Source organism: Macaca thibetana, chromosome 20 (genome assembly GCF_024542745.1).
Source record: "Macaca thibetana thibetana isolate TM-01 chromosome 20, ASM2454274v1, whole genome shotgun sequence".
Taxonomy (NCBI): domain Eukaryota; kingdom Metazoa; phylum Chordata; class Mammalia; order Primates; family Cercopithecidae; genus Macaca; species Macaca thibetana.
Window position 1 is genome coordinate 17,529,077 of NC_065597.1, and position 23,960 is coordinate 17,553,036.

Genomic DNA, 23,960 nt, shown 5'->3' on the forward strand with positions numbered 1-23,960 from the left:
TTTGTTTTGTTTCATTTTGTTCTGTTTTTGAGACAGACTCTCACTCTGTTGCCCAGGCTGGAGTGCAGTGACGTGATCTCAGCTCACTGCAACCTCCGCCTCCCAGGATCAAGTGATCCTCCAGCCTCCGCCTCCATAGTAGCTGGGACTACAGGCATGCACCACCATGCCCGGGGTAATTTTTGTATTTTTAATAGAGACGGAGGTTCACCATGTTGGCCAGGCTGGTTTCGAACTCTGGACCTCAGGGGATCCACCCACCTCAGGCTTCCAAATTGCTGGTATTACAGGTATGAGCCACTGCTTCCGGCCTAGGAGGCATTTTAAAGCAGTTCAATTAAGAATTTAAGGCCGGTGTGGTGGCTCAGGCCTGTAATCTCAACACTTTGGGAGGCAGAGGTAGGCAGATCATGAGGTCAGGAGATCAAGACCATCCTGGCTAACACGGTTTCACTAGCCATCCTGGCTAACATGTCTCTACTAAAAATACAAAAAAAATTAGCTTGGCGTGGTGGTGGGTGCCTGTAGTCCCAGCTACTCGGGAGGCTGCGGCAGGAGAACGGCATGAACCTGGGAGGCGGAGCTTGCAGTGAGCCGAGATCATACCACTGTACTCCAACCTGGGCAACAAAGCAAGACTCTGTCTCAAAAAAAAAAGAATTTTATTAACATGAACCAACAATTCAAGAAGAGTTAAGAAGTACTGAAGGGCACTAGGTGCAGTGGCTCACGCCTGTAATCCTAGCACTTTGGGAGGCCGACGCGGGCGCATCACAAGGTGAGGAGATCGAGACCATCCTGGCTAACATGTTGAAACCCCGTCTCTACTAAAAATACAAAAAATTAGCCAGTCGTGGTGGCGGGCACCTGTAGTCCCAGCTACTCGGGAGGCTAAGGCAGGAGAATGGCATGAACCTGGGAGGCAGAGGTTGCAGTGAGCCGAGATTGCGCCACTGCACTCCAGCCTGGGCAACACAGCAAGACTTCGTCTCAAAAAAAAAAAAAAAAAAAAAAAAAAAAAGTACTGAAGGGCTCTTTTTCTGATTCTCCCAACCATTTCCTCTACTATACACCTACAGCATTTAATTTATTCTTCTCTTATGACACTTATTACTTTAAAACTTGTATTATGGTTTTCAGTAAAGACATCTTTTTCTTCTAGACCAGCGCTATTCATAAGAAGTATGTGAGACACATACATAATTTTATGTTTCCTGGTAGTCATTTATTTTTAAAAAGTAAAATTGATTTTATAATTTATTATTTAACCCAATATATCAAAATTATTTTTTAAAGACATAAACAATACAAAAATTATCAGGCCGGGCACGGTGGCTCACGCTTATAATCCCAGCACTTTGGGAGGCCAAGGCGGGTGGGTGACCTGACGTCAGGAGTTCGAGACCAGCCTGGCCAACATGGCAAAACCCCATCTCTATTAAAAATGTAAAATTTGCTGGCCATGGTGCCACATGCCTGTACTCCCAGCTACTTGGGAGGCTGAGGCAGAAGAACTGCTTGAACCTGGGAGGCAGAGGTTGCCCCTTATACGTGAGAGTGGAGTTTTCCTTTGACAGGCAGTATTCCAAATTTGGCAGAACTTAATTCTTTCGCCCAGAGGATTTACCCCTTCAAAATGTATATATTTTGAGATCATGCCAGTGCACTCCAGCCTGGGCAACAGAATGAGACTCTGTCTCAAAAAAAAAAAAAAAAAAAAAAAAAAAAGTTATTGTGGGCCAGGCGTGGTTGCTCATGCTTGTAATCCCAGCACTTTGGGAGGCTAAGGCGGGTGGATTACCTGACGTCAGCAGTTCGAGACAAGCCTGGCCAACATGGTGAAACCCCTTCTCTACTAAAAATACAAAAATTAGCCGGAAGTGGTGGCGTGTGCCTGTAAACTCAGCTACTTGGCAAGCTGAGGCAGGAGAATTGCTTGAACTTGGGAGGCAGAGGTTGCAGGCAGCCAAGATTGTGCCACTGCACTCCAGCCTGGGCCACAACAGTAAGACTCTGCCTCAAAAAAAAAAAAAAAATTATGGTGATATTTTACATCCTTTTGGTACTAAATCTTCAAAATCAAATGTGTATTTTATACTTACAGCACATCTCAATTCAAACAGGCCATGTTTCAACTGTTCACTAGCTGCACGTGGCTGCTGACTGCCACAGTAGACGGTGCAGTCCTAGGTTACTTATGCCTTAGGGATGGGAGAAAAATGAACTATCACACAGCTGGACTGACTTGCTTTCAAATCTTGACTCCACTACTCACAAGCCCTGACGCAAGCTATTTAGAACCAGTTTTCTCACTAAAAATAATAGGATGTAATAGGTTGGGTGCCATGGCACATGCCTATAATTCCAGCACTATGGGAGGCCAAGGTAGGAGGACTGCTTGAACTCAGGAGTTGGAGACCAGCCTGAACAAGAGAGTGAGACCTCATCTCTACAAAAAAAACTTTTAAAATTAACCAAGTATGGTTATTACTAGGGGGCAGATACTCAGGAGGCTGAGGTGGGATGATCACTTGTGCTCGGGAGGCAGAGGCTGCAGTGAGTCATGATCATGCCTCTGCACTGCAGCCTGGGCAACAGAGTGAGACCTCATCTCAAAAAAAAAAAAAAAAAAACCACCAGGCACAGTGGCTCACGTCTGTAATCCCAGCACTTTGGGAGGCCGAGGCGGGCGGATCACCAGGTCAAGAGATCAACACCAGCATGACCAACATGGTGAAACCCCGTCTATACTAAAAATACAAAAATTACCTGAGCATGGTGGGGTGCGCCTGTAGACCCAGCTACTTGGGAGGCTGAGGCAGGAGAATCGCTTGAACCTGGGAGGCGGAGGTTGCAGTGAGCTGAGATCATGCCACTACCCTCCAGCCTGGATGACAGAGTGAGACTCCGTCTCAAAAAAAAAAAAAAAAAAAAAAAAAAAAAAAAGCTCTGGTGATAGATGGTGGTGCAAGAACATCATCTGAGGTCAGGAGTTCAAGACCAGCCTGGCCAACATGGTGAAAACCCATCACTACTGAAAAAACAAAAATTAGCTGGACACGATGGTGTGCACCTGCAGTCCTAGCTACTCAGGAGGCTGAGGTAGGAGAATCGCTTGAACCCGGGAGGCAGAGACTACAGTGAGCTGAGATCACACCACTGCACTCCAGCCCGGCCGTCAGAGCAAGACTCTGTCTCAAAAACAAAATCAAACAAACAAAATCAATAATAATTATAATAATAAAACATCTCTCATAAAATTAAATGAGATAATGCCTAGAAAGCATCCAGTCCGTCAGGACAGGGCACGCAGAAAACCCTCAGTAAATGCTACCTATTATTATTAGTAGCAGTATCCTTGAACACTGAGCAGTGTCTTGCACACAGGTTTCAATAAATGTTTGCTGAAATTAGAAAAATTGGCCAGGCACGGTGGCTCACGCCTGTAATCCCAGCAATTTGGGAGGCCAAGGCAGGCAGATCACGAGGTCAAGAGATTGAGACCATCCTGGACAACATGGTGAAAACCCGTCTCTACTAAAAATACAAAAAAAATAGCTGGACGTGGTGCCAGGTGCCTGTAGTCCCAGTTACTCGGGAGGCTGAGGAAGGAAATCACTTGAACCCAGGAGGCGGAGGTTTCAGTGAGCCAAGATCCTGCCACCGCACTCCAGCTTGGTGACAGAGTGAGACTCCGTTTCAAAAAAAAAAAGAAAAGAAAGAAGAAAAGTTAATTTACATGATAGCCTATAAGCCATTTTAATTGCTGTTTTAAAAATATATAAGTTGCCGGGCGTGGTGGCTCAAGCCTGTAATCCCAGCACTTTGGGAGGCCGAGACAGGCGGATCACAAGGTCAGGAGATCGAGACCATCCTGGCTAACACAGTGAAACCCCGTCTCTACTAAAAAAATACAAAAAACTAGCCGGGCGAGGTGGCGGGCACCTGTAGTCCCAGCTACTCGGGAGGCTGAGGCAGGAGAATGGCGTAAACCCAGGAGGCGGAGCTTGCAGTGAGCTGAGATCCGGCCACTGCACTCCAGCCTGGGCAACGGAGCAAGACTCCGTCTCAAAAAAAAAAAAAAAAAATATATATATATATATATATATAAGTAAGGCCGGCTGCGGTGGCTCACGCCTGTAATCCCAACACTTCGGGAGACTGAGGTGGGTGGATCACCTGAGGTCAGGAGTTCGAGACCAGCCTGGCCAACATGGTGAAACCTCGTCTCTACTAAAAATACAAAAATTAGCCAGGTGTGATGGCGAGCGCCTATAATCCCAGTTACTCAGGAGGCTGAGGCAGGAGAAAGGCTTGAACCCAAGAGGCAGAGGTCGCAGTGAGCCGAGGCCATTCCACTTCACTCCACCCTGAGCAAGAGCAAAACTCCACCTCAAAACAACAACAAAAACATATATATACATACATATCTTATATAAAGAGGAGATTTTTGTTATTGTTCCTGAGTAAATTTGTTTTGAACACATTAGGAGAAATGTACAAAAGAGAAATGCAGCATTTCATCTTTTGGACTGTTCAGGTATTTTATTTCCTTCTACAGAACAATGAATTATTAAGCAACTATATACTGTAAAGCATTCTCATCAAGAGATTTCTTAAAAAGTATTTGCCATAAATGACAATACTACTTTACAGGTAATTCTCAGTTATCTGCTGGAATATTTTTATCTCAGGTAGGGATAAAAACATCCTGTTTCCAGACTTTATTTGGAGAACCAATCAGAGGTGAATATACGACCCTTCATGATCTGGACTGAAAACATTTTCAAGTTCTCTATTTCAGTCAGTACAGCCCCTTTAATAATTCCTCAAAGCATCTCCCCTTTCTACCTGTGCTACGACTCTCCTGCACGTTTTATATTCCCACAGATCACAAAATCACAAAGCACCAGAGTTGGAAGAATCTTAAGAGATAATCCAAGGCCAGGAGCGGTGGCTCACGCCTGTAATCCCAGCACTTTGGGAGGCTGAGGCGGGTGGGATTACCTGAGGTCAGGAGTTCAAGACCAGCCTGGCCAAAATGGTGAAACCCAATCTCTACTAAAAACACAAAAATTAGCCAGGCCTGGTGGCTGGCACCTGTACTCCCAGCTACTAGACAGGCGGAGGCAGGAGAATCGCTTGAATATAGGAGGCAAAGGTTGCAGTGAGCCGAGATCACGCCACTACACTCCAGCCTGGGTGACAGAGCAAGACTCCATCTTAACCAAAAAAAAAAAAAAAAAAAAAAAAAAACAGAGAGATAATCCAGTGTTAGTGTTTTCCGAAGCGTGTGCTATTGGTAATACGCAAGATGATTTCAGGTGGTATGTGTTGGTAATGTATACGTTATAGTCATATATTTAGTTTCATACATATTAGAATGTACCTAGCACATCAAATTCATGAGTTCATGTATATTTCCGCTTAGAACAAGGCTAAGTGGTGGCGTGTACCATAGTCCCAGCTACTCGGGAGGCTGGAGTGGGAAGATAGCTTGAGCCCAGGAGTTCGAGGTTGCAGTGAGCCATGGATCATGCCACTGCACTCCAGCCAGTCTGGGAGATACAGCAAGACTCTCCAAAAAAAAAAAAAAAAAAAAAAAAAAAAAAAAGAACAAGGACAAAGCTAAAGTAGACAGTCCTTGCTTAAGAAAAGAGACCAGGCTGGCGCGGTGGCTCAAGCCTGTAATCCCAGCACTTTGGGAGGCTGAGACGGGCGGATCACGAGGTCAGGATATCGAGACCATCCTGGCTAATACGGTGAAACCCTGTCTCTACTAAAAAATACAAAAAACTAGCCGGGCACAGTGGCGGGCGCCTATAGTCCCAGCTACTCAGGAGGCTGAGGCAGGAGAATGGCGTAAACCCGGGAGGCGGAGCTTGCAGTGAGCTGAGATCCGGCCACTGCATTCCAGCCTGGGCGACAAAGCAAGACTCCGTCTCAAAAAAAAAGAAAAGAGACCGGGTGCAGTGGCTTACACCTGTAATCCTAGTACTTTGGGAGGCCAAGACAGGCAGATCACCTGAGGTCAGAGGTTCAAGGCCAGCCTGGCCAATATGGCGAAATTCCCGTCTTTACTAAAAATACAAAAATTAGCCGGGTGTGGTAGCGCACGTGTGCAGTTCCAGCTACTTGGGAGGCTGAGGCAGTAGAATCACTTGAACCCAGGAGGCAGAGGTTTCAGTGAGCCAAGAATGCACCACTGCATTCCAATCTGGGCGACTGAGAGAGATTCCATCTCAAAAAAAAAAAAAAGTGATTGAAATTTCAAGCTAAGAATAGCAGAGCTGGGTTCCACCCAAATCTAAATCCTAATTTTGTGCTTATTTCACTGCCCTAAAATACTTTACTATCTGTATGACATCAAGTGATTAACACTCTATTATATAATTGTTTCTTGATCACAACCAACTGTAAGCAATGGTGGTGTCTTAAAGCACAATTGTCCTTCCACAATGATAGGTGTATAACAGATCAATAATGACTTGATTATGTGGTTAGATTGCTTCCAACCACTGACAGACAGCATAGGAGGAAATTCCATATTGGCTCAAACAAAACAATCATAATATATCCTAAAGCCAAACAAAGTTTGGATTAACTGCTGTTTGAATTATTCATTGTCACTGATTCCCTCCATGAATGAATATGGAATCAGAAGCTGGCATATATATAATCCTAGAAACTTTACAATATATACATACAGAGAATATATACAGGAAACGACTCATACAGGTTAGACAGCAGAGATCTTAGAAACTGTACTGTAGGGGTTGGGTGTGGCGGCTCCATCTGTAACCTCAGCATCCGGGAGGCAGAGGAGGGTGGGTCGTTTGAGCTCAGGAGTTTGAGACCAACCTGGGCAACCCAGCAAGATCTCGTCTCTCTTATAATTAAAAAAAAAAAAAACAAAAATGCTTCCAGTGTTCTAGTACAAATCCTGCTTAAGGTGAACTGGGATTTGAAACTCTTTTCATAAAGCAGAAATTCAGTTTATGATGCACTTAGACTAATTAAATTAGCGTTGGGTGATAATGCCGATACAGTTGCCTGAGAAATCTACAAATACTTCAATGCACTGTTACAACTCAATTGTTCTTGTGTCCCATTTAGCATACATTTATAAACCTGTGGCATTCTCAATAGTCACATACTCTTTTCCTTAGCCACAACCACCCATGGTAGATTAGAAAGAGTATGGTCTTTTAATATAAAAAGGACTTGCTGAATACCAGCTCTACCACTTAGGATACGACATCAGACAAGTTACTATAGCTCTTTGAGCCTATTTCTCTGCTAAAATAATAACACTAGCACTAATCACCTCACATGACTATCAACAGCGAGACAATAGAGATGGTGTAGTACACTATCTCAAGTATACAGTTAAGTGAAAGGTTAAGAGCAGCGTAACAAAAATGTTTACCTATGAGTCTAAAAGGGGGTTTATGGTTTGCAACACTGAAATGTTAATTTCTGTTCAATACCTAAATTAGTTTATTTAAACATTTACAAAGCATTCACTCTGTGCAAACCTTAGAGTATGGTTACAAATTTATAATCTGAGACTGATATATGAAGAAAAGGTGGCAAGAAAAACATTTTTTATGGTTTTTCTTTTTAGTGTCAGAATTACTTGCAACAGAAAGATTTCATTATACACTTAAATACAAAAACAAAACAAAAGCTTCTAGCTTTTATTTTTATTTATTTATTTTTTTGAGATGCAGTCTCGCTCTGTCGCCCAGGCTGGAGTGCAGTGGCTGGATCTCAGCTCACTGCAAGCTCCGCCTCCTGGGTTCACGCCATTCTCCTGCCTCAGCCTCCTGAGTAGCTGGGACTACAGGCGCCCGCCACCTTGCTCGGCTAGTTTTTTGTATTTTTTTAGTAGAGACGGAGTTTCACCGGGTTAGCCAGGATGGTCTCGATCTCCTGACCTTGTGATCCGCCCGTCTCGGCCTCCCAAAGTGCTGGGATTACAGGCTTGAGCCACGGCGCCTGGCCAGCTTCTAGCTTTTAAAAAGTATTTATCGCAGATATGCATTGAAGTATTTGAAATGACAGCATCTGGGATTTGCTTTAAAATATGCCAGCCTCCCAACCCTGTGCCCTAAAAATAAAAGGGTGGCTCACGCCTGTAATCCCAGAACTCTGGGAGCTCGAGGAGGGCAGATTATGAGGTCAGAAGTTCGAGACCAGTCTGGCCAATATAGTGAAACCCTATCTCTACTAAAAAACACAAAAATTAGCCAGGTGTGGTGGCAGACGCCTGTAGTCCCAGCAACTTGGGAGGCTGAGGCAGGAGGATCACTTGAAATCAAGAGGCTGAGGTTACAGTGAGCCGAGATCGTGCCACTGCACTCCAGCCTGGGTGACAGAGTGAGACTACATCTCTCAAAAAAAAACAAAAACAAAAATCAAAAAGGGTGGGGACAGTTGAAGCTGGGTGATGTATACCCAGGAACTCATTACCCTATCTCTCTACTTCTGTGTAAGAAAATCTACAGGCACAGTGGTTTATGCCTGTAATCCAGCAGTTTGGGAGGCCGAGGCAGGCAGATCACCTAACGTCAGGAGTTCAAGACCAGCCTGGCCAAGGTGATGAGGAGGCTGACACAGGAAAATCACTTGAACCCAGGAGGCAGAGGTTGCAGTAGGCCAAAATTGTGCCACTGCATTCCAGCCTGAGTGACAGAGCAAGATTCCATCTCAAAAAATAAAACCAAAAAAAAAAAAAAAAAACAGCTGAGTGGCTCACACCTGTAATCCCACCACTTTGGGAGACCAAGGTGGGCAAATCGTGAGGTCAGAAAATCAAGACTATCCTGGTGAACACGGTGAAACCCTGTCTCTACTAAAAATACAAAAATTAGCTGGGCAAGGTGGCACGCGCCTGTAATCCCAGCTACTCGGGAGGATGAGGCAGGAAAATCACTTGAACCAGGGAGTCAGATGTTGCAGTGAGCTGAGATCGCACCACTGCACTCCAGCCTGGCAACAGAATGAGATTCCGTCTTAAAAAAAAAGAAAAAAAAAAAATCTAATCTATGAACATCACAAACTTCTTTTTTTAGAGACGGTAAATCACTATGTTGCCCAGGCTGGTACTGAACTCCTGAGCTCAAGCTATCCTCCTGCTTCAGCCTCCCAAAGTGTCAGGATTTCAGGCATGAGCCACCGCACCTGGCTGAACACCATAAACTTCTAAGGAACCAAGGTCTCCATCTGAAACTTCAAAATACAAGACACTACTGGGAAAAAACAAAAAACAAAAAAAGTGCTACTGGCCATTTCAACCAAGAATACATAAAGTATTTTAAAATGACCAGCAACATCAAGCATGCCTTCTTTATCACATACTAGGCAATAGTATCTTCTCTTTCTTTGGTATTATTACTCCATCTACCAGAACAGCTCAGGGAATATTTTTTCTTTTTTGCCTTATACTTTCTTTTTTTTTTTTGAGACGGAGTCTAGCTCTGTCACCCAGGCTGGAGTGCAGTGGTTCGATCTTGGCTCACTGCAAACTCCGCCTCCAGGGTTGACGTCATTCTCCTGCCTCAGCCTCCCAAGTAGCTGGGACTACAGGCGCCCGCCACTAAGCCCGGCTAATTTTTTGTATTCTTTAGTACACCCGGCTAATTTTTCATATTTTTTAGTAGAGACGGGGTTTCACTGTGTTAGCCAGGATGGTCTCGATCTCCTGACCTCGTGATCCACCTGCCTCAGCCTCCCAGAATGCTGGGATTACAGGCATGAGCCACCGTGCCCGGCCTGCCTTATACTTTCTAGTTCTTTGTTTTTATTTAAATAACTTGAACTACTACTAATTATACACACACAACTGGAACTACTAACACACCATTACTGGCTATTACATCTATTATTGAATAGTGGACCCATGATATACTTGGCCTTTTTAAAAGCATGACTCATCTGAGAGCGTTAAAAAAAAAAAAAAAAAAAGAATCCCAAGGCCAAGGCACAATGGCTCACACCTCTAATCCCAGCACTTTGGGAAGCCCAGGTGGGAAGATCACCTGAACCCGGAAGGCTGAGGCTGCAATGAGCTCTTGAACCCAGAAGGTTGAGGCTGCAGTGAGCTATCACTGCACCATTGCACTCCTGTCTGGATGACACAGTGAGAACTTGTCTCCAACGTAAAACATATTTTTCAGAAAGGAAAGTTCCATAAGTTTCCAAAAAGCAAAAGTTGTTTGACACATGCCAAGTACTACAGTGAATCCACATGAATGAAGTGATATGTAGGCACTGTACTAGGCATCGTAAGTATTTTACAGATGACAAGAATTTGGAAGGGTGTGCACAGATCATATGGAAATATGACACCCTTTTATACAGTATAAGTTACTTGGGCGTCCTCAGATTTCAGTATCTGAAGGAGGCCTGGAACCATCCTCCAGTGATACCAAGGAACAACTCTACTCATATACTCTGCCTTTTCATAATTCCAATAATGGATACAGATAGGACAATGTTCCCTGCATTTATATCCAAAGGGATAGAAAAGTACGTGTATCTATTTCACTATCAAACAGTTCTACTTACTGAACAACAAATACAAAACATATTCCATACATGTTTCTTCAAATGTGCCTAGCTGGTTTATTTCTTTAAGTTATGCTCTTTCAAACACATAGATCAGATTTAATTAACTCCCAGACTAAGCAGAATGAAATTTCCTTTCACTGTCTTTAAAGAAAAAGAAAATAGGCCAGGCACGGTGGCTCACGCCTGTAATCCTAGAACTTTGGGAGGCCGAGGAGGGCGGATCACGAGGTCAGGAGATCGAGACCATCCTGGCTAACACGGTGAAACCCCGTCTCTACTAAAAATACAAAAAATTAGCCAGGCGTGGTGGTGGGTGCCTGTAGTCCCAGCTACACGGGAGGCTGAGGCAGGAGAATGGCATGAACCCGGGAAGTGGACCTTGCAGTGAGCCGAGATCGTGCCACTGCACTCCAGCCCGGGCGTCTCAAAAAAAAGAACAAAAAAAAAGAAAAGAAAATAAGGTGGGCACAGCGGCTCACACCTGTAATCTCAGCACTTTGGGAGACCGAGATGGGCAGATAACAAGGTCACGAGATCAAGACCATCCTGGCCAAAATGGTGAAACCCTGTCTCTACTAAAAATACAAAAATTAGTTGGGCGTGGTGGCACGCAACTGTAGTCCCAGGTACTCAGGAGGCTGAGGCAGGACAACTGCTTAAAGCCGGGAGGTGAAGGTGGCAGTGAGCCGAGATCACGCCACTGCACTCCAGCCTGGCAACAGAGTGAGACTCCGTATCAAAAAAAAAAAGAAAAGGAAAAAGAAAAGAAGTTTAAAAATAACTCCACCTCCTGAAGAATATACACAGGTGTTCACAGTACTCTTCTTTCAGTATTTCTGTATGTAAAAACTGGAGGAAAAAACATTAAATTGGGAATTTGGCTCCTCCCCCTCCCCCTAAACCCCCAAAACTCCCATTTCCAATTTACATGACACCTTTCCTCCTCTGGAGCATAAAAGTGCCTCCTTTAAGTGGAGGTTTCCAAATGTCCGGAATACACATGAATAAGGATATATACACTCCTTGCATAGGCACTTTTTGCCACTTTCCCTAATTATGTGCTGTTTCTGGCCGGGCACAGTGGCTCACGCCTGTAATCCCAGCACTTTGGGAGGCCGAGGCAGGCGGATCACAAGGTCAGGAGATCAAGACCATCCTGGCTAACTCGGTGAAACCCCGTCTCTACTAAAAATACAAAAAATTAGCTGGGCGTGGTGGCGGGCACCTGTAGTCCCAGCTACTCGGGAGGCTGAGGCAGGAGAACGGCGTGAACCCGGGAGGCGAAGCTTGCAGTGAGCTGAGAACGCTCCACTGCACTCCAGCCCGGGCGACAGAGCCAGACTCCGTCTCAAAATAAATAAATAAATAAATAAATAAATAAAGTGCTGTTTCTACCACAAACCACTAATAATGTGTTTGGTCACCAGTATTAGGATCGTAGTTTGATGAAACGACATCTATTATGTGTCCTCAAAGAGCAAAAAGAAAATTCCAAAAAGTTTGACACCCCGAGTTAGGAATCTTAGCTGTATCTATCAGAGGACTATCCTTCTAGCCTTCAAGCTGAAGATGAGAAGTCAGGTAAGGCCTCGCATTTCCAGTGGCTCTGGAAACTTCCTTTCTTTCTGTCTCCTGCTTATGTATGTCTTTTCCTCTATCTGAATTGCTTTTGTATAGAATACTAGAGCATGAGATGAACCAAGAGTAGCAAATTTCTACAAGTCAGTGGTCTTCCTATAACTTGAACGCCGTAAACAAATCTGATACTACAATTTAAAAAAAAAAAAAAAAAGCTAAAAACAGTATCAAGTAGCAGCTTTATTCTATGTGTCAACCTTTAGGGCTAATTCTAATACTTACACCTCTGGAAAAAGTTTCTACTGTCAGATTTGCTCCCAAACTTTGAGAATTGTCAAATATGCACTTACAGTCTGCAGCATTAAACCTAGATTATAAATTATCAATGTCACTTAACTGAATCACACCAAGCAAGGGCAAATCTAGATTTCATTAACAGATACTGTTAAAATCACATTGAGACCTCAGAAAGGCAAGACCCCATAACCCAGCCACAAACACAGCTTCAAATGCTTCCCCAACTTTTCAAGCTTTGGGTCGCCAAGTCACTCGGAGTTAACAGCCTAAACATGGGGTTCAATACAAACTGACCAAAGGAAGTGAAGAAAACAAAGCATACATTATTTCAGCAAGAAGATGGATTTGCGAATTACATCTACTGTAATAAACAGCAGATCAAACACCTACTGCTAATAAACAGATCGTTCTTTACAGCCTAAGTACGCCAGGCATTTTTTTATGTTTAAATGGCTTGCCACAAATTGTCCTAGTCGAAACTGATCGCAAAATCCTAAACTGGTGTTCGGCGAGGAGACACTCGGTATAGAGGATCACACAAAAGACAGGAGCGAACAGACACGCTCTGGGCCTCCGCGGATTGCGGCCAGGAGTCCAGGTCTTCGTCCCAGACCCCGGCAACAGGGAGGGAAATAAGGGCGAGGGAATGAAGAAGTGGGGGTGGGATCCTTTTCCCTGAATGCGCCTGGGAATGAGGAGCAAAGAGGGAAGGAGCGAGTGCAGCACAGAGGAAGCGAGAAAAGCAGCCGACCGGCGTCAGCGTCTTCCAAGGCTGGCAACACCCTCGGGCCCACACCAGGCCTGGCCCTCCCGGCTTCGTCCCACCTCCTCACCTCCCTCACATCCTGCAGGCACTCGAGCACCGCCAGGTTGTTGCTCCAGGTGTGCTTGGGGCACACGCGGGTCACGTCCTCCCTGCAGGACTCTTCCTCCGCCAGCTTCCAGCCCCCACCAGCCCCCGCTCCTCCTCGCCGAGCCGGAGGCCCACCCGCCGGGAAAGGCAACTGTGGCGGCTGAGGCTGCTGTTGCTGTTGCTGTTGCTGCTGTTGTTGCTGCTGCTGCTGCTGCTGCTGCTGCTGGAGCTGCGATGACTGAGGCAGCTGGGGCAGCTGCTGACCCGCCGGGCCGCCGCCTCCGGCCTGCCCTACGAAGGACACAAAGTTGGCGCCGGGGCCCTGGCCCTGGCTATGGACGCCCTGGCCGGGGAGTTTCTCGGCCCCGGCCGCGGCTAGCAGCAGCAGCTGCAGCGCCGCCGACAAGCGGAACATCCTCCGTACACGTCCACACGCCGCCATCTTGGGTCCGCGGCGAGCTCGACGCACTCGCCGGCGCCGCGTATTTAAATAAGGGGGCGGAGACGCCGGGCGTGGCAGCGTGGCGCTGCCGAGGCCCGCCCCTGCCGGCGCCGACCCACAAGTCCAGAGTGGGGCGAAGGAAGAGGCCACACTGAAAACCGTACACGCCCTGGACCCGCGGTTGGGAGAGCGGCGCTCCTTACCCGGGTGGTTGGTGGGGTTTCTTAAAAAGCCCGGGCAAGGCGGCCTAGTCTAATTCCCTTTCTTGTCACAGAAAAAAAATCAAGGGAATTGGGGTTGCCACAACCAAAATGGCCGGTAGAATATGTCGCCGGTTCAATGACTTGGAAAACAAAAACTTTATATGTAGAGGTGAACTTTGCACAACCAGGTGTGTTACGGAATCGGAAAGCTTCTCCTTGCATCGCTCCCTCCTTCCTTCCACCTGCCTCAGAAGTCTTTCCTAGCCAAAGAGAGAGACAGCATTGAATAGGGTTAAGAGCATAGGTCTTGGGGTAAGAAAAAAATTAAGGTTATAATCCTTGCTCTGGTAGAGTGGGCAAGAGCTCAAATGTAAAGTACCATTGACAAGATTCAAAATAATAATAAGGGAAGTGCCTGGCCCACAACAAGGAACTCCAAAAGTCATAGCCAGTATTGTTAAACTGTGAAGCCCTTTGTGCGTAAATCCTGATTTTAAGCCAACATTTAGATTCATGTTTAAAGGATGAACAAATAATAATAAAACACACTTTGAGGACTCGGGTTAAGTCTGTGTCAGTAACTGTTCTCATTGACCTGCATGCAATATCGCAGGCACCCCACGCTAGCATCCCCTCCCTGTCCTTAGGAGAAAGGATATGTTCCCAAAGCCTCTTCACATCCGCTGTGTAATCTGAGCCATGCATCAGGCCTGCGTTAGGTTCTCATTTAGCTGAAGAATGGCACAGAGATGTTAACAGTACTGTGCGGAGGGATTAAATGAGAGGCCCAAGAAGAACTCTGCCATCCTGTAGACAGCCAGGCTAGCCACCAGAATCCCTGGGGCTTCCCACCACCGTGGTGCACTTTTATCCCACTTTGTCCATACACATGTTGGGGAATCAGGACAGTTTGGGATGTGTAATCTTCCCTGGTCATTGTGTCCAAAAATGCAGCTTCTGCTGTCCTGACCCACAGATGATCAGTCAAGACCAGATTAGACATAAATAGAACCTGAGAAGTCAGGAGCTCAGGGAACCTGAAAGGAGCCCCTGAGACTGAAGATATTCTGTGAGTACAAATTACCCACTGTGGCTGACCCCAGGCCTCTATCATGGGGAATGAGAGCTTGTTGGCATCTCCACCAATGGTCACCTTTGTTACTGCCTTAAAATGATCGTGAGGCTGCTGCTAACCTTGAGCATTGACTAAGGCAGCCCCATGTTTATTAGCAAACACATGGCATAGATAAGTTTCAGTCAGGCTGGAGACATCACCAGAAGTCCTTGAGATGTCACTAGGTTATGTTAATTTTTTTTTTTTTTCTTTTTGAGACAGAGTCTCACTCTGTCACCCAGATTGGAGTGCAGTGGCGCGGTCTCTGCTCACTGCAACCTCCACCTCCTGGGTTCAAGCAGTTCTCCTGCCTCAGTCTCCTGAGTAGCTGGGATTACAGGCATGTGCCACCACACCCGGCTAATTTTTGTAGTTTTAGTAGCGACGGGGTTTTGCTACGTTGGCCAGGCTGGTCTCAAATTCCAAACCTCAGGTGATCTGCCTACCTCGGCCTCCCAGAGTGCTAGGATTACGGGCGTGAGGCACCGCACCTGGCTTCCATTAATTTTCAATGCTGGGTCTGCATGTGTTTAGACAAGTGGGAGATTATTTTAAGCCAGTTTAACTAGAAATTGACAATCCTAGACAAGCCAGCAGTTACTTATCTTTCAGCCTAAACTGAGGAAACCACAGCCACGGATTGCCTCCAGAGATAGGGAGGAGTACACATGCCTATCTTGAAATCTCAGTGACCAAGAAGCAAGAAACTGAGATAAATCTGGGAACCTGGCCAGCTCGGGCTGTGTCAGGCAAGCATAGACAGAAGCCACGAGCCCCCAAACCCGTGGAAAGACAGTTGCCCTAATTCAGGTCTCCTGGCCTAATTGGCTTTTCAATATAAAATATACTATCTCTATCAGAAACGGGGAATCCTTTTTTCTTTTTTCTTTTTTTTTTGAGGAGTCTTGCTGTGTCGCCAGGCTGAAGTGCAGTGGTGTGATCTCGGCCCACCGCAACCTCTGCCTCCTGGGTGCAAGCGATTCTCTTGCCTCAGCCTCCCACCAGGCCCAGCCATGAGCATTTTCCTTGTTTATTTTGAGACAGGGTCTCCCTCTGTCACCCAGGCTAGAGTGCAGTGGCATGATAATTGTGGCTCACTGCAGCCTCAATCTCCTGGACTCAAGCAGTCTTCCCGCTTCAGCCTCCTCAGTAGCTGGGACTACCGGTGTGTGGCACCATGACCAGCTAATTATTTTTTGTAATTTTAGTATTTTGTTTTTGACACAGGTTCTTGTTCTGTCACCCAGACTAGAGTATAATGGCATGATCATGCTCACTGCATCCTCAGCCTCCCGAGCTCAAGTGATCCTCCCACCTCAGCCTCCCAAAGTTCTGGGGTTACAGGTGTGAACCCTGCACCTGGCCTGTTGAGAATTTGTTTTTGTTTTGTTTTGTTTTGTTTTGAGACAGAGTGTTTTGCTCTTGTTGCCCAGGTTGCTGTACAATGACATGATCTCAGCTCTGCAACCTCTGCCTCCTGGGTTCAAGTGATTCTTCTGCCTCAGCCTCCCCAAGTAACTGGGATTACAGGTGCCTGCCACCATGCCTGGCTAGTTTTTGTATTTTTAGTAGAGATGGATTTTACCATGTTGGCCAGGCTAGTCTCGAACTCCTGACTTCAGGTGATCGCCTGCCTCGGCCTCCCAAAGTGCAACTATGAAAAGAGGGCTCTAAAGTGTTTCAAAATTAGAAGTTAATAACTAGTTCAACATTCTAAGGAGGTGGGAATAAGCATTCAAAATGAAGGCCTGTTAGGTGTGGTGGCTGATGCCTGTAATCCCAGCACTTTGGGAGGCTGAGGTGGATGCATCACCTCAGGTCAGGAGTTTGAGAGGCACCTGACCAACATGCAGAAACCCCGCCTCTACTAAAAATACAAAAATTAGCTGGGCATGATGGTGCAACCTATAGTTCCAGTTACTCAGGAGGCTTAAGCAGGAGGATCACTTAAAAGTGGCAGGTGGAGGTTGCAATGAGCTGAGATCATGCCACTGCACTCCAGCCTGGGTGACAGAGTGAGACCCTGTCTCAGAAAAATTAAAAAAAAAAAAAAAAAAAAAGGAGGTCGGTGCTGTGGCTCATGCCTGTAATCCCAGCACTTTGGGAGGCCAAGGTGGGTAGATCACTTGAGGTCAAGAGTTCAAGACCAGCCTGTTCAACAAGGTGAAACTCCATCTCTACTAAAAATACAAAAATTAGCTGGGTGTGATGGCAGGTGCCTGTAGTCTCAGCTACTCAGGAGGCTGAGGCAGGAGAATCACTTGAACCCGGGAGGCAGAGGTTGCCGTGAGCTGAGATTGCGGCACTGCACTCCAGCCTGGCTGACAGAGTGAGACTCGATCTCAAAAAACAAAACAAAACAAAACAAAGAAGACCTGTGTGCTGAATTGAAATGAGAAAAAGAGAACAGGAGGCTGAGGCAGGGGAATAGCTTGAACCTGGGAGGCGGAGATTGCAGTGAGCTGAGATGGCACCATTGCACTCCAGCCTGGGTGACAAGACCGAGACTCTGTCTCAAAAAAAAAAAAAAAAAGAGGAGTGGAAGAAGCAGTGGGTGGGTGAGTCAAAGAACTGGCCAGAAGTCAGATCATATGAGATCATATAAAGCCTTTTCTTTTCCCTTTAATAATAATAATTATTATTATTGCTTAATAGAGGCAGAGTCTCACTCTGTTGCCCAGGCTGATCTTGAACTCCTGGGCTCAAGCGATCCTTCTGCCTTGGCCTCTCAAAGTGATAGGATTACAGATGTAAGCCATCATGCCTGGCCAATATAAGGCCCTGTAAACCCTATACATACATGTAATAGTGCATGCTTCTGATTTCAAACATGACTAAGACCTTGTATTTCCACTGAAATAAAACCATGAAAACTAGTTAAAACATATAAAATATCTTTGGAAGGAATAAGAAAGAAACCAATGCAGTCAGGAAATGAGAAGCTACAATCCTTGAGAAAAGTGGTGTACACAGGGAAGCTCCAGCCCAGATTTTTATGTTTTTGAGATGGAGTCTTGCTCTGTCACCCAGGCTGGAGGGCAGTGGCGCGATCTTTCCTCACTGCAACCTCCACCTCCTGGGTTCAAGCAGTTCTCCTGTCTCACCCTCCCGAGTAGCTGGCATTACAGGCGCCCCCCACAATGCCTGGCTAATTTTTGTATTTTTACTGGAGACGGGGTTTCACGGTATTGGTCAGACTGGTCTCAAACTCCTGAGCTTAGGTGATTCACCTGCCTCGGCCTCCCAAAGTGCGAGAATTATAGGCATAAGCCACCACACCCGACCTCAGAATTTTTTTTTTTTTTTTTTTTAGCATACTGTCCATATTTTGGCTGAGAGGAATTGAGCTCCTCTAGAAAGTAACAATCTTTTTTTTTTTTTTTGGAGATGGAGTCTTGCTCTGTCGCCAGGCAGGAGTACAGTGGCAGGAGCTCAGCTCACTGCAACCTCCGTCTCCTGGGTTCAAATGATTCTCCTGCCTCAGCCTCCCAAGTACTTGGGACTACAGGCACCTGCCACCACGCCCAGCTAATTTTTGTATTTTTAGTAGACTAAAATGTTGGCCAGGATGGTCTCGATCTCTTGACCTCGTGATTCGCCCTCCTTGGCCTCCCAAAGTGCTGGGATTACAGGCGTGAGCCACCGCACCCGGCCGAAAGTAACAGTCTTTATTGGGCTAAAAAAAACACAGCCTCCAAAGTGACTGAGACAAGGATCAAAACACTGCAGACCCTTAAGAAACCAGAGATAGAGCCAGAAAGCCAAAAATCTGTGAAGAAATGTTTCTCAAGTCACTGGCTGACTCCTAACTGCGCATGCACAGAATGAGACTCTAACAAAGACAGAAGCAAACAATAGCTGAGAGAGTAATAGCTGAACAGAAGCTTCAGCAGCCACACAAGTGCTGGGGAAATCGATGTTAAAGTTTAAACCCTGCCAAGGTACAAAAGCCTTGGCAAACACTCTGGGCTTTTAACTGAGGCCTCAAAAGGGCTACACCCTAGGAGTAAAGGCCACATCCCACGAGAAAGAACAACAGCCTAGGAATAAGGACCTTGCCCTAGAATAAAGTGCAAAACTATGATAAACCAAACCCAGTAAAGCATAAAACGTGCCTCAGTGAGATCAAGGTGATCCACTACTGCTCTGTCCATAAGAAGAAAACCTCAATCTTTTTTGGAAGAATGATTACATCATCCAGAGCCTCTGTAATTTTTGATTCATTGCTAGACCATGCAGATAAAAAGATAAAAAGATATATACAAAAATTAGCCAGGCATGGTAGTATGTGCCTGTAATCCCAGCTACTTGGGAGGCTGAGACAGCAGAATTGCTTGAATCTGGGAAGTGGAGGTTGCAGTGAGCCGAGATCACGCCATTGTACTCCAGTCTGGGCAACAAGACCAAAACTCTGTTTAAAAACAAAACAAACAAACAAAAAAATCAAATGAGCCGGGCACAGTGGCTAATATCTGTAATTCTAGCACTTTGGAAAGCCAAGGCGGGTGGATCGCCTGAGGTCAGGAGTTTGAGACCAGTCTGGCCAACATAGTGAAACCCCATCTCACTAAAAATATAAAAAATTAGCTGGGCGTGGTGGCAGGTGCCTGTAATCCCAGCTACTTGGGAGGCTGAGGCAGGATAATCACGTGAACCTGGAAGGCAGAGCTGGCAGTGAGCTGAGATCACGCCATTGCACTCCAGCCTGGGCAACAAGAGCAAAACTCTGTCTCAAAAAACATAAATAGGCCAGGCGCTGTGGCTCATGCCTGTAATTCCAGCACTTTGGGAGGCCAAGGCAGGCAGATCACAAGGTCAGGAGATCGAGACCATCCTGGCTAACATGGGGAAACCCCATCTCTACTAAAAATACAAAAAAATTAGCCAGCATGGTGGTGGGCACCTGTAGTCCCAGCTACTCGGGAGGCTGAGGCAGGAGAATGGCGTGAACCCAGGAGGTGGAGCTTGCAGTGAGCTGAGATCACGCCACTGCACTCCAGCTTGGGCAACAGAGCGAGACTGTCAAAAACAACAAAACAAAAACAGTAATAAAAAAAAAATCAAATTGACATTCTAGAACTGAATTAAAATTTATTATATGAGGGCAGGGCACGCTGGCTCATGCCTATAATCCCAGAGCTTTGGGAGGCTGAGGCTGGCAGATCACTTGAGCCCAGGAGTTCGAGACCAGCCTGGCCAACATGGCAAAACCCCATATGTACTAAAAATACAAAAATTAGCTGGGTGTGGTGGCGGGCACCTTGGTCACGGCTACTTGGAAGGCTGAGGCACAAGAATCACTTGAGCCTGGAAGGTGGAGGTTGCAGTAAGCTGAGATCGCACCACTACACTCCAGCCTGGCAATAGAGTGAGACTTCGTCTCAAAAAAAAAAAAAAAAAAAAAAAAAAAAAAAATTTTGCCAGGTGTGGTTGCTCACACCTGTAATCCCAGCACTTTGGGAGGCTGAGGCGGGCAGATCACGAGGTCAGGAGATCAAGACCATCCTGGCAGGCCGGGCGCGGTGGCTCAAGCCTGTAATCCCAGCATTTGGGAGGCCGAGATGGGCGGATCACGAGGTCAGGAGTTCGAGACCATCCTGGCTAACATGGGGAAACCCCATCTCTACTAAAAATACAAAAAAATTAGCCAGCATGGTGGTGGGCACCTGTAGTCCCAGCTACTCGGGAGGCTGAGGCAGGAGAATGGCGTGAACCCAGGAGGTGGAGCTTGCAGTGAGCTGAGATCACGCCACTGCACTCCAGCTTGGGCAACAGAGCGAGACTGTCAAAAACAACAAAACAAAAACAGTAATAAAAAAAAAATCAAATTGACATTCTAGAACTGAATTAAAATTTATTATATGAGGGCAGGGCACGCTGGCTCATGCCTATAATCCCAAAGCTTTGGGAGGCTGAGGCTGGCAGATCACTTGAGCCCAGGAGTTCGAGACCAGCCTGGCCAACATGGCAAAACCCCATATGTACTAAAAATACAAAAATTAGCTGGGTGTGGTGGCGGGCACCTTGGTCACGGCTACTTGGAAGGCTGAGGCACAAGAATCACTTGAGCCTGGAAGGTGGAGGTTGCAGTAAGCTGAGATCGCACCACTACACTCCAGCCTGGCAATAGAGTGAGACTTCGTCTCAAAAAAAAAAAAAAAAAAAAAAAATTTTGCCAGGTGTGGTTGCTCACACCTGTAATCCCAGCACTTTGGGAGGCTGAGGCGGGCAGATCACGAGGTCAGGAGATCAAGACCATCCTGGCAGGCCGGGCGCGGTGGCTCAAGCCTGTAATCCCAGCACTTTGGGAGGCCGAGACGGGCGGATCACGAGGTCAGGAGTTCGAGACCATCCTGGCTAACACGGTGAAACCCCGTCTCTACTAAAAAATACAAAAAACTAGCCGGGCGAGGTGGCGGGCGCCTGTAGTCCCGGCTACTCGGGAGGCTGAGGCAGGAGAATGGCGTAAAAACCCGGGAGGCAGAGCTTGCAGTGAGCTGAGATCCGGCCACTGCACTCCAGCCTGGGCGACACAGCGAGACTCCGTCTCAAAAAAAAAAAAAAAAAAAAAAAAAAAAAAAAAAAAAAAAAGACCATCCTGGCTAACACGGTGAAAACCCATCTCTACTAAAAATACCAAAAATTAGCCAGGCATGGTGGCAGGCGCCTGTAGTCCCAACTACTTGGGAGGCTAAGGCAGGAGAATGGCGTAAACCTGGGAGGTGGAGCTTGTTGCAGTGAGCCAAGATCGTGCCACTACACTCCAGCCTGGGTGACAGAGCAAGACTCCGTCTCAAAAAAAATAAAAAATAAAAAATAAAAATTTGTTATATGATTATAACAGCAGACTGGACGTGGCAGAAGATAGAATTAGTGAACTGGCCACAGGTTAATAGAAAATATCTTAAACACACACACACACACACACACACACACACACACACACAAAAAAAGAATTTAAAAAATAGTGTAAGAGATATGAAGGGCACAGTCAAACTGTAGAGTCTCAAAAGGAGAGAAAGAGAATAGGGCAGGCTCAATATTTGAAGAGGCAATGCCATGAGTTTTCCCCCATACTGATGAAAGATATAAACCTACAGATTCAAGAAGTTCCAAGAGACCATGTGCGGTGGCACACGCTTGTAATCCCAGTACTTTGGGGTTCTAAGGCAGGACAAATGCTTGACACCAGGAGTTCCAGACCAGCCTGGGCAATATAGTGAGACCCTGTCTCTACCAAAAATAAAAAATTAGCTGAACGTGATGGCACATTCCTGTGGTCCCAGCTACTTGGGAGGCTGAGGTGGGAAAATGGCTTCAGTCCAGGATCTGAGGCTGCAGTGAGATATGATTGTGCCACTGCACTCCAGCCTGAGTGACAGAGCTCCTGTCTCCAAAAAAAGAGCCTTTGTCTCAAAAAAAAAAAAAAAGAAAAAAGAAAAAAGTTAAAATGGTGAGTTTTATGTTGATACAAAAATTTTAAAAATACAATTGGTTCTATTTTTTTAAAGGAGGTAAAATAAAGACATTTTCAGGCATACAAAAGCTGAGTGAATTCATTGCCAGATGATCTGCATTACCCTAGGCTGACGGCAAGTGATCCCATTTGTAGCCTAGGACTGCAGGAAGAAATAGGAGCACTGGAAAGGTCAATATGGGGACAATTAATAATACTAATTGTTTTAGACAACCATAATGAGAGATTTAGAACATATGTAAAACTAAAATATGTGACTCCCATAGCACATAGCATTTAATCAAGGATGCAGATTAGAATTGCTAGCCCCAAGAGCTTAGGGTGAACACTAAAACAACACATGAATGTGTAAGTGTAAAGATAATAGAAGAGAAAAAACAGTCTGTCCGGGTGCAGTGGCTCACGCCTATAATCCCAGCAATTTGGGAGGCTGAGGTGGCGGGGATCACCTGAGGTCAGGAGTTTGAGACCTGGCCAACACGGTGAAACCCTGTCTCTACTAAAAATACAAAAAAGTAGCTGGGTGTGGTGGCAAGTGCATGTAGTTACAGTTACTCAGGAGGCTGAGGCGGGAGAATTTTTTTTTTTTTTTTTTTTGAGACAGAGTCTCGCTCTTTTGCCCAGGTTGGAGTGCAGTGGCGCTATCTCCGCTCACTGCAAGCTCTGCCTCCTGGGTTCACGCCATTCTCCTGACTCAGCATCCCAAGTAGCTGGGACTACAGGCACCCGCCACCACACCCGGCTAATTTTTTTCTTTGTATTTTTTGGTAGAGACAGGGTTTCACCATGTTAGCCAGGATGGTCTCAATCTCCTGACCTCGTGATCTGCCCACCTCAGCCTCCCAAAGTGCTGGGATTACAGGCGTGAGCCACCATGCCAGCCAGCCAGGAGAATCTCTTGAACCCGGGAGGCAGAGGTTGCAGTGAGCCGAGACTGTGCCACTGCACTCCAGCCTGGGAGACAGAGTGAAACTATGTCTCAAAAAAATAAGTAAATAAAATAATACATAATAAAAATACAAAAATTACCCGGGCATGGTGGTGTGCACCTGTAATCCCAGCTATTAGGGAGGCTGAGGCATGAGAATGCTTGAACCCAGGAGGCAGAGGTTGCAGTGAGATGAGATCCTGCCACTGCACTCCAGCCTGAGCGACAGAGTGAGACTCTGTCTCAAAAAAAAAAAAAAAGAGAAAAAACACTGAAATGAAAAGCATTTGATTAATCCAAAAGAAGGCAAAAAGGGTAGGAATAAAGTAACAAAGAACAGATGGGATAAATAGAAAACAATTGCATTAGGCTTAAATCTACTTAAATCTAAACGGAATGAGCAGCTCTTGGAGGGCTTTTAGCAAGGGCATAATATAATCCCCAAGCAAGAGCTGGCAGAGGTGGGGTCTTCAACTACCTCACAATTACGGTT

At 46.0% G+C, this 23,960-nt stretch overlaps 1 protein-coding gene and 1 long non-coding RNA gene across 4 annotated transcripts in view; both read right to left on the reverse strand.

Moving 5' to 3' along the window:
- Nucleotides 1-13,789, reverse strand: part of GLG1 (golgi glycoprotein 1) — a 154,643-nt gene extending 140,854 nt beyond the window's left edge. For both annotated transcript variants that reach the window (XM_050772667.1, XM_050772668.1), the window contains exon 1: nt 13,284-13,789. In XM_050772667.1, coding sequence (XP_050628624.1) covers nt 13,284-13,745 — 462 coding nt within the window. In that variant the 5' untranslated portion in view covers nt 13,746-13,789. The remainder of the gene's footprint in view (nt 1-13,283) is intronic.
- The window catches only part of LOC126943787 (uncharacterized), a 166,638-nt gene extending 145,347 nt beyond the window's left edge, over nt 1-21,291 (reverse strand). The window contains exon 1 of one of the 2 annotated variants that reach the window (XR_007721852.1): nt 21,258-21,291. This is a non-coding gene — a long non-coding RNA (uncharacterized LOC126943787). Of the gene's footprint in view, nt 1-20,502; nt 20,537-21,257 lie in introns of those variants that run through there. The other variant, XR_007721851.1, reaches the window with a different exon arrangement.
- Nucleotides 21,292-23,960: the final 2,669 nt, after the last annotated feature.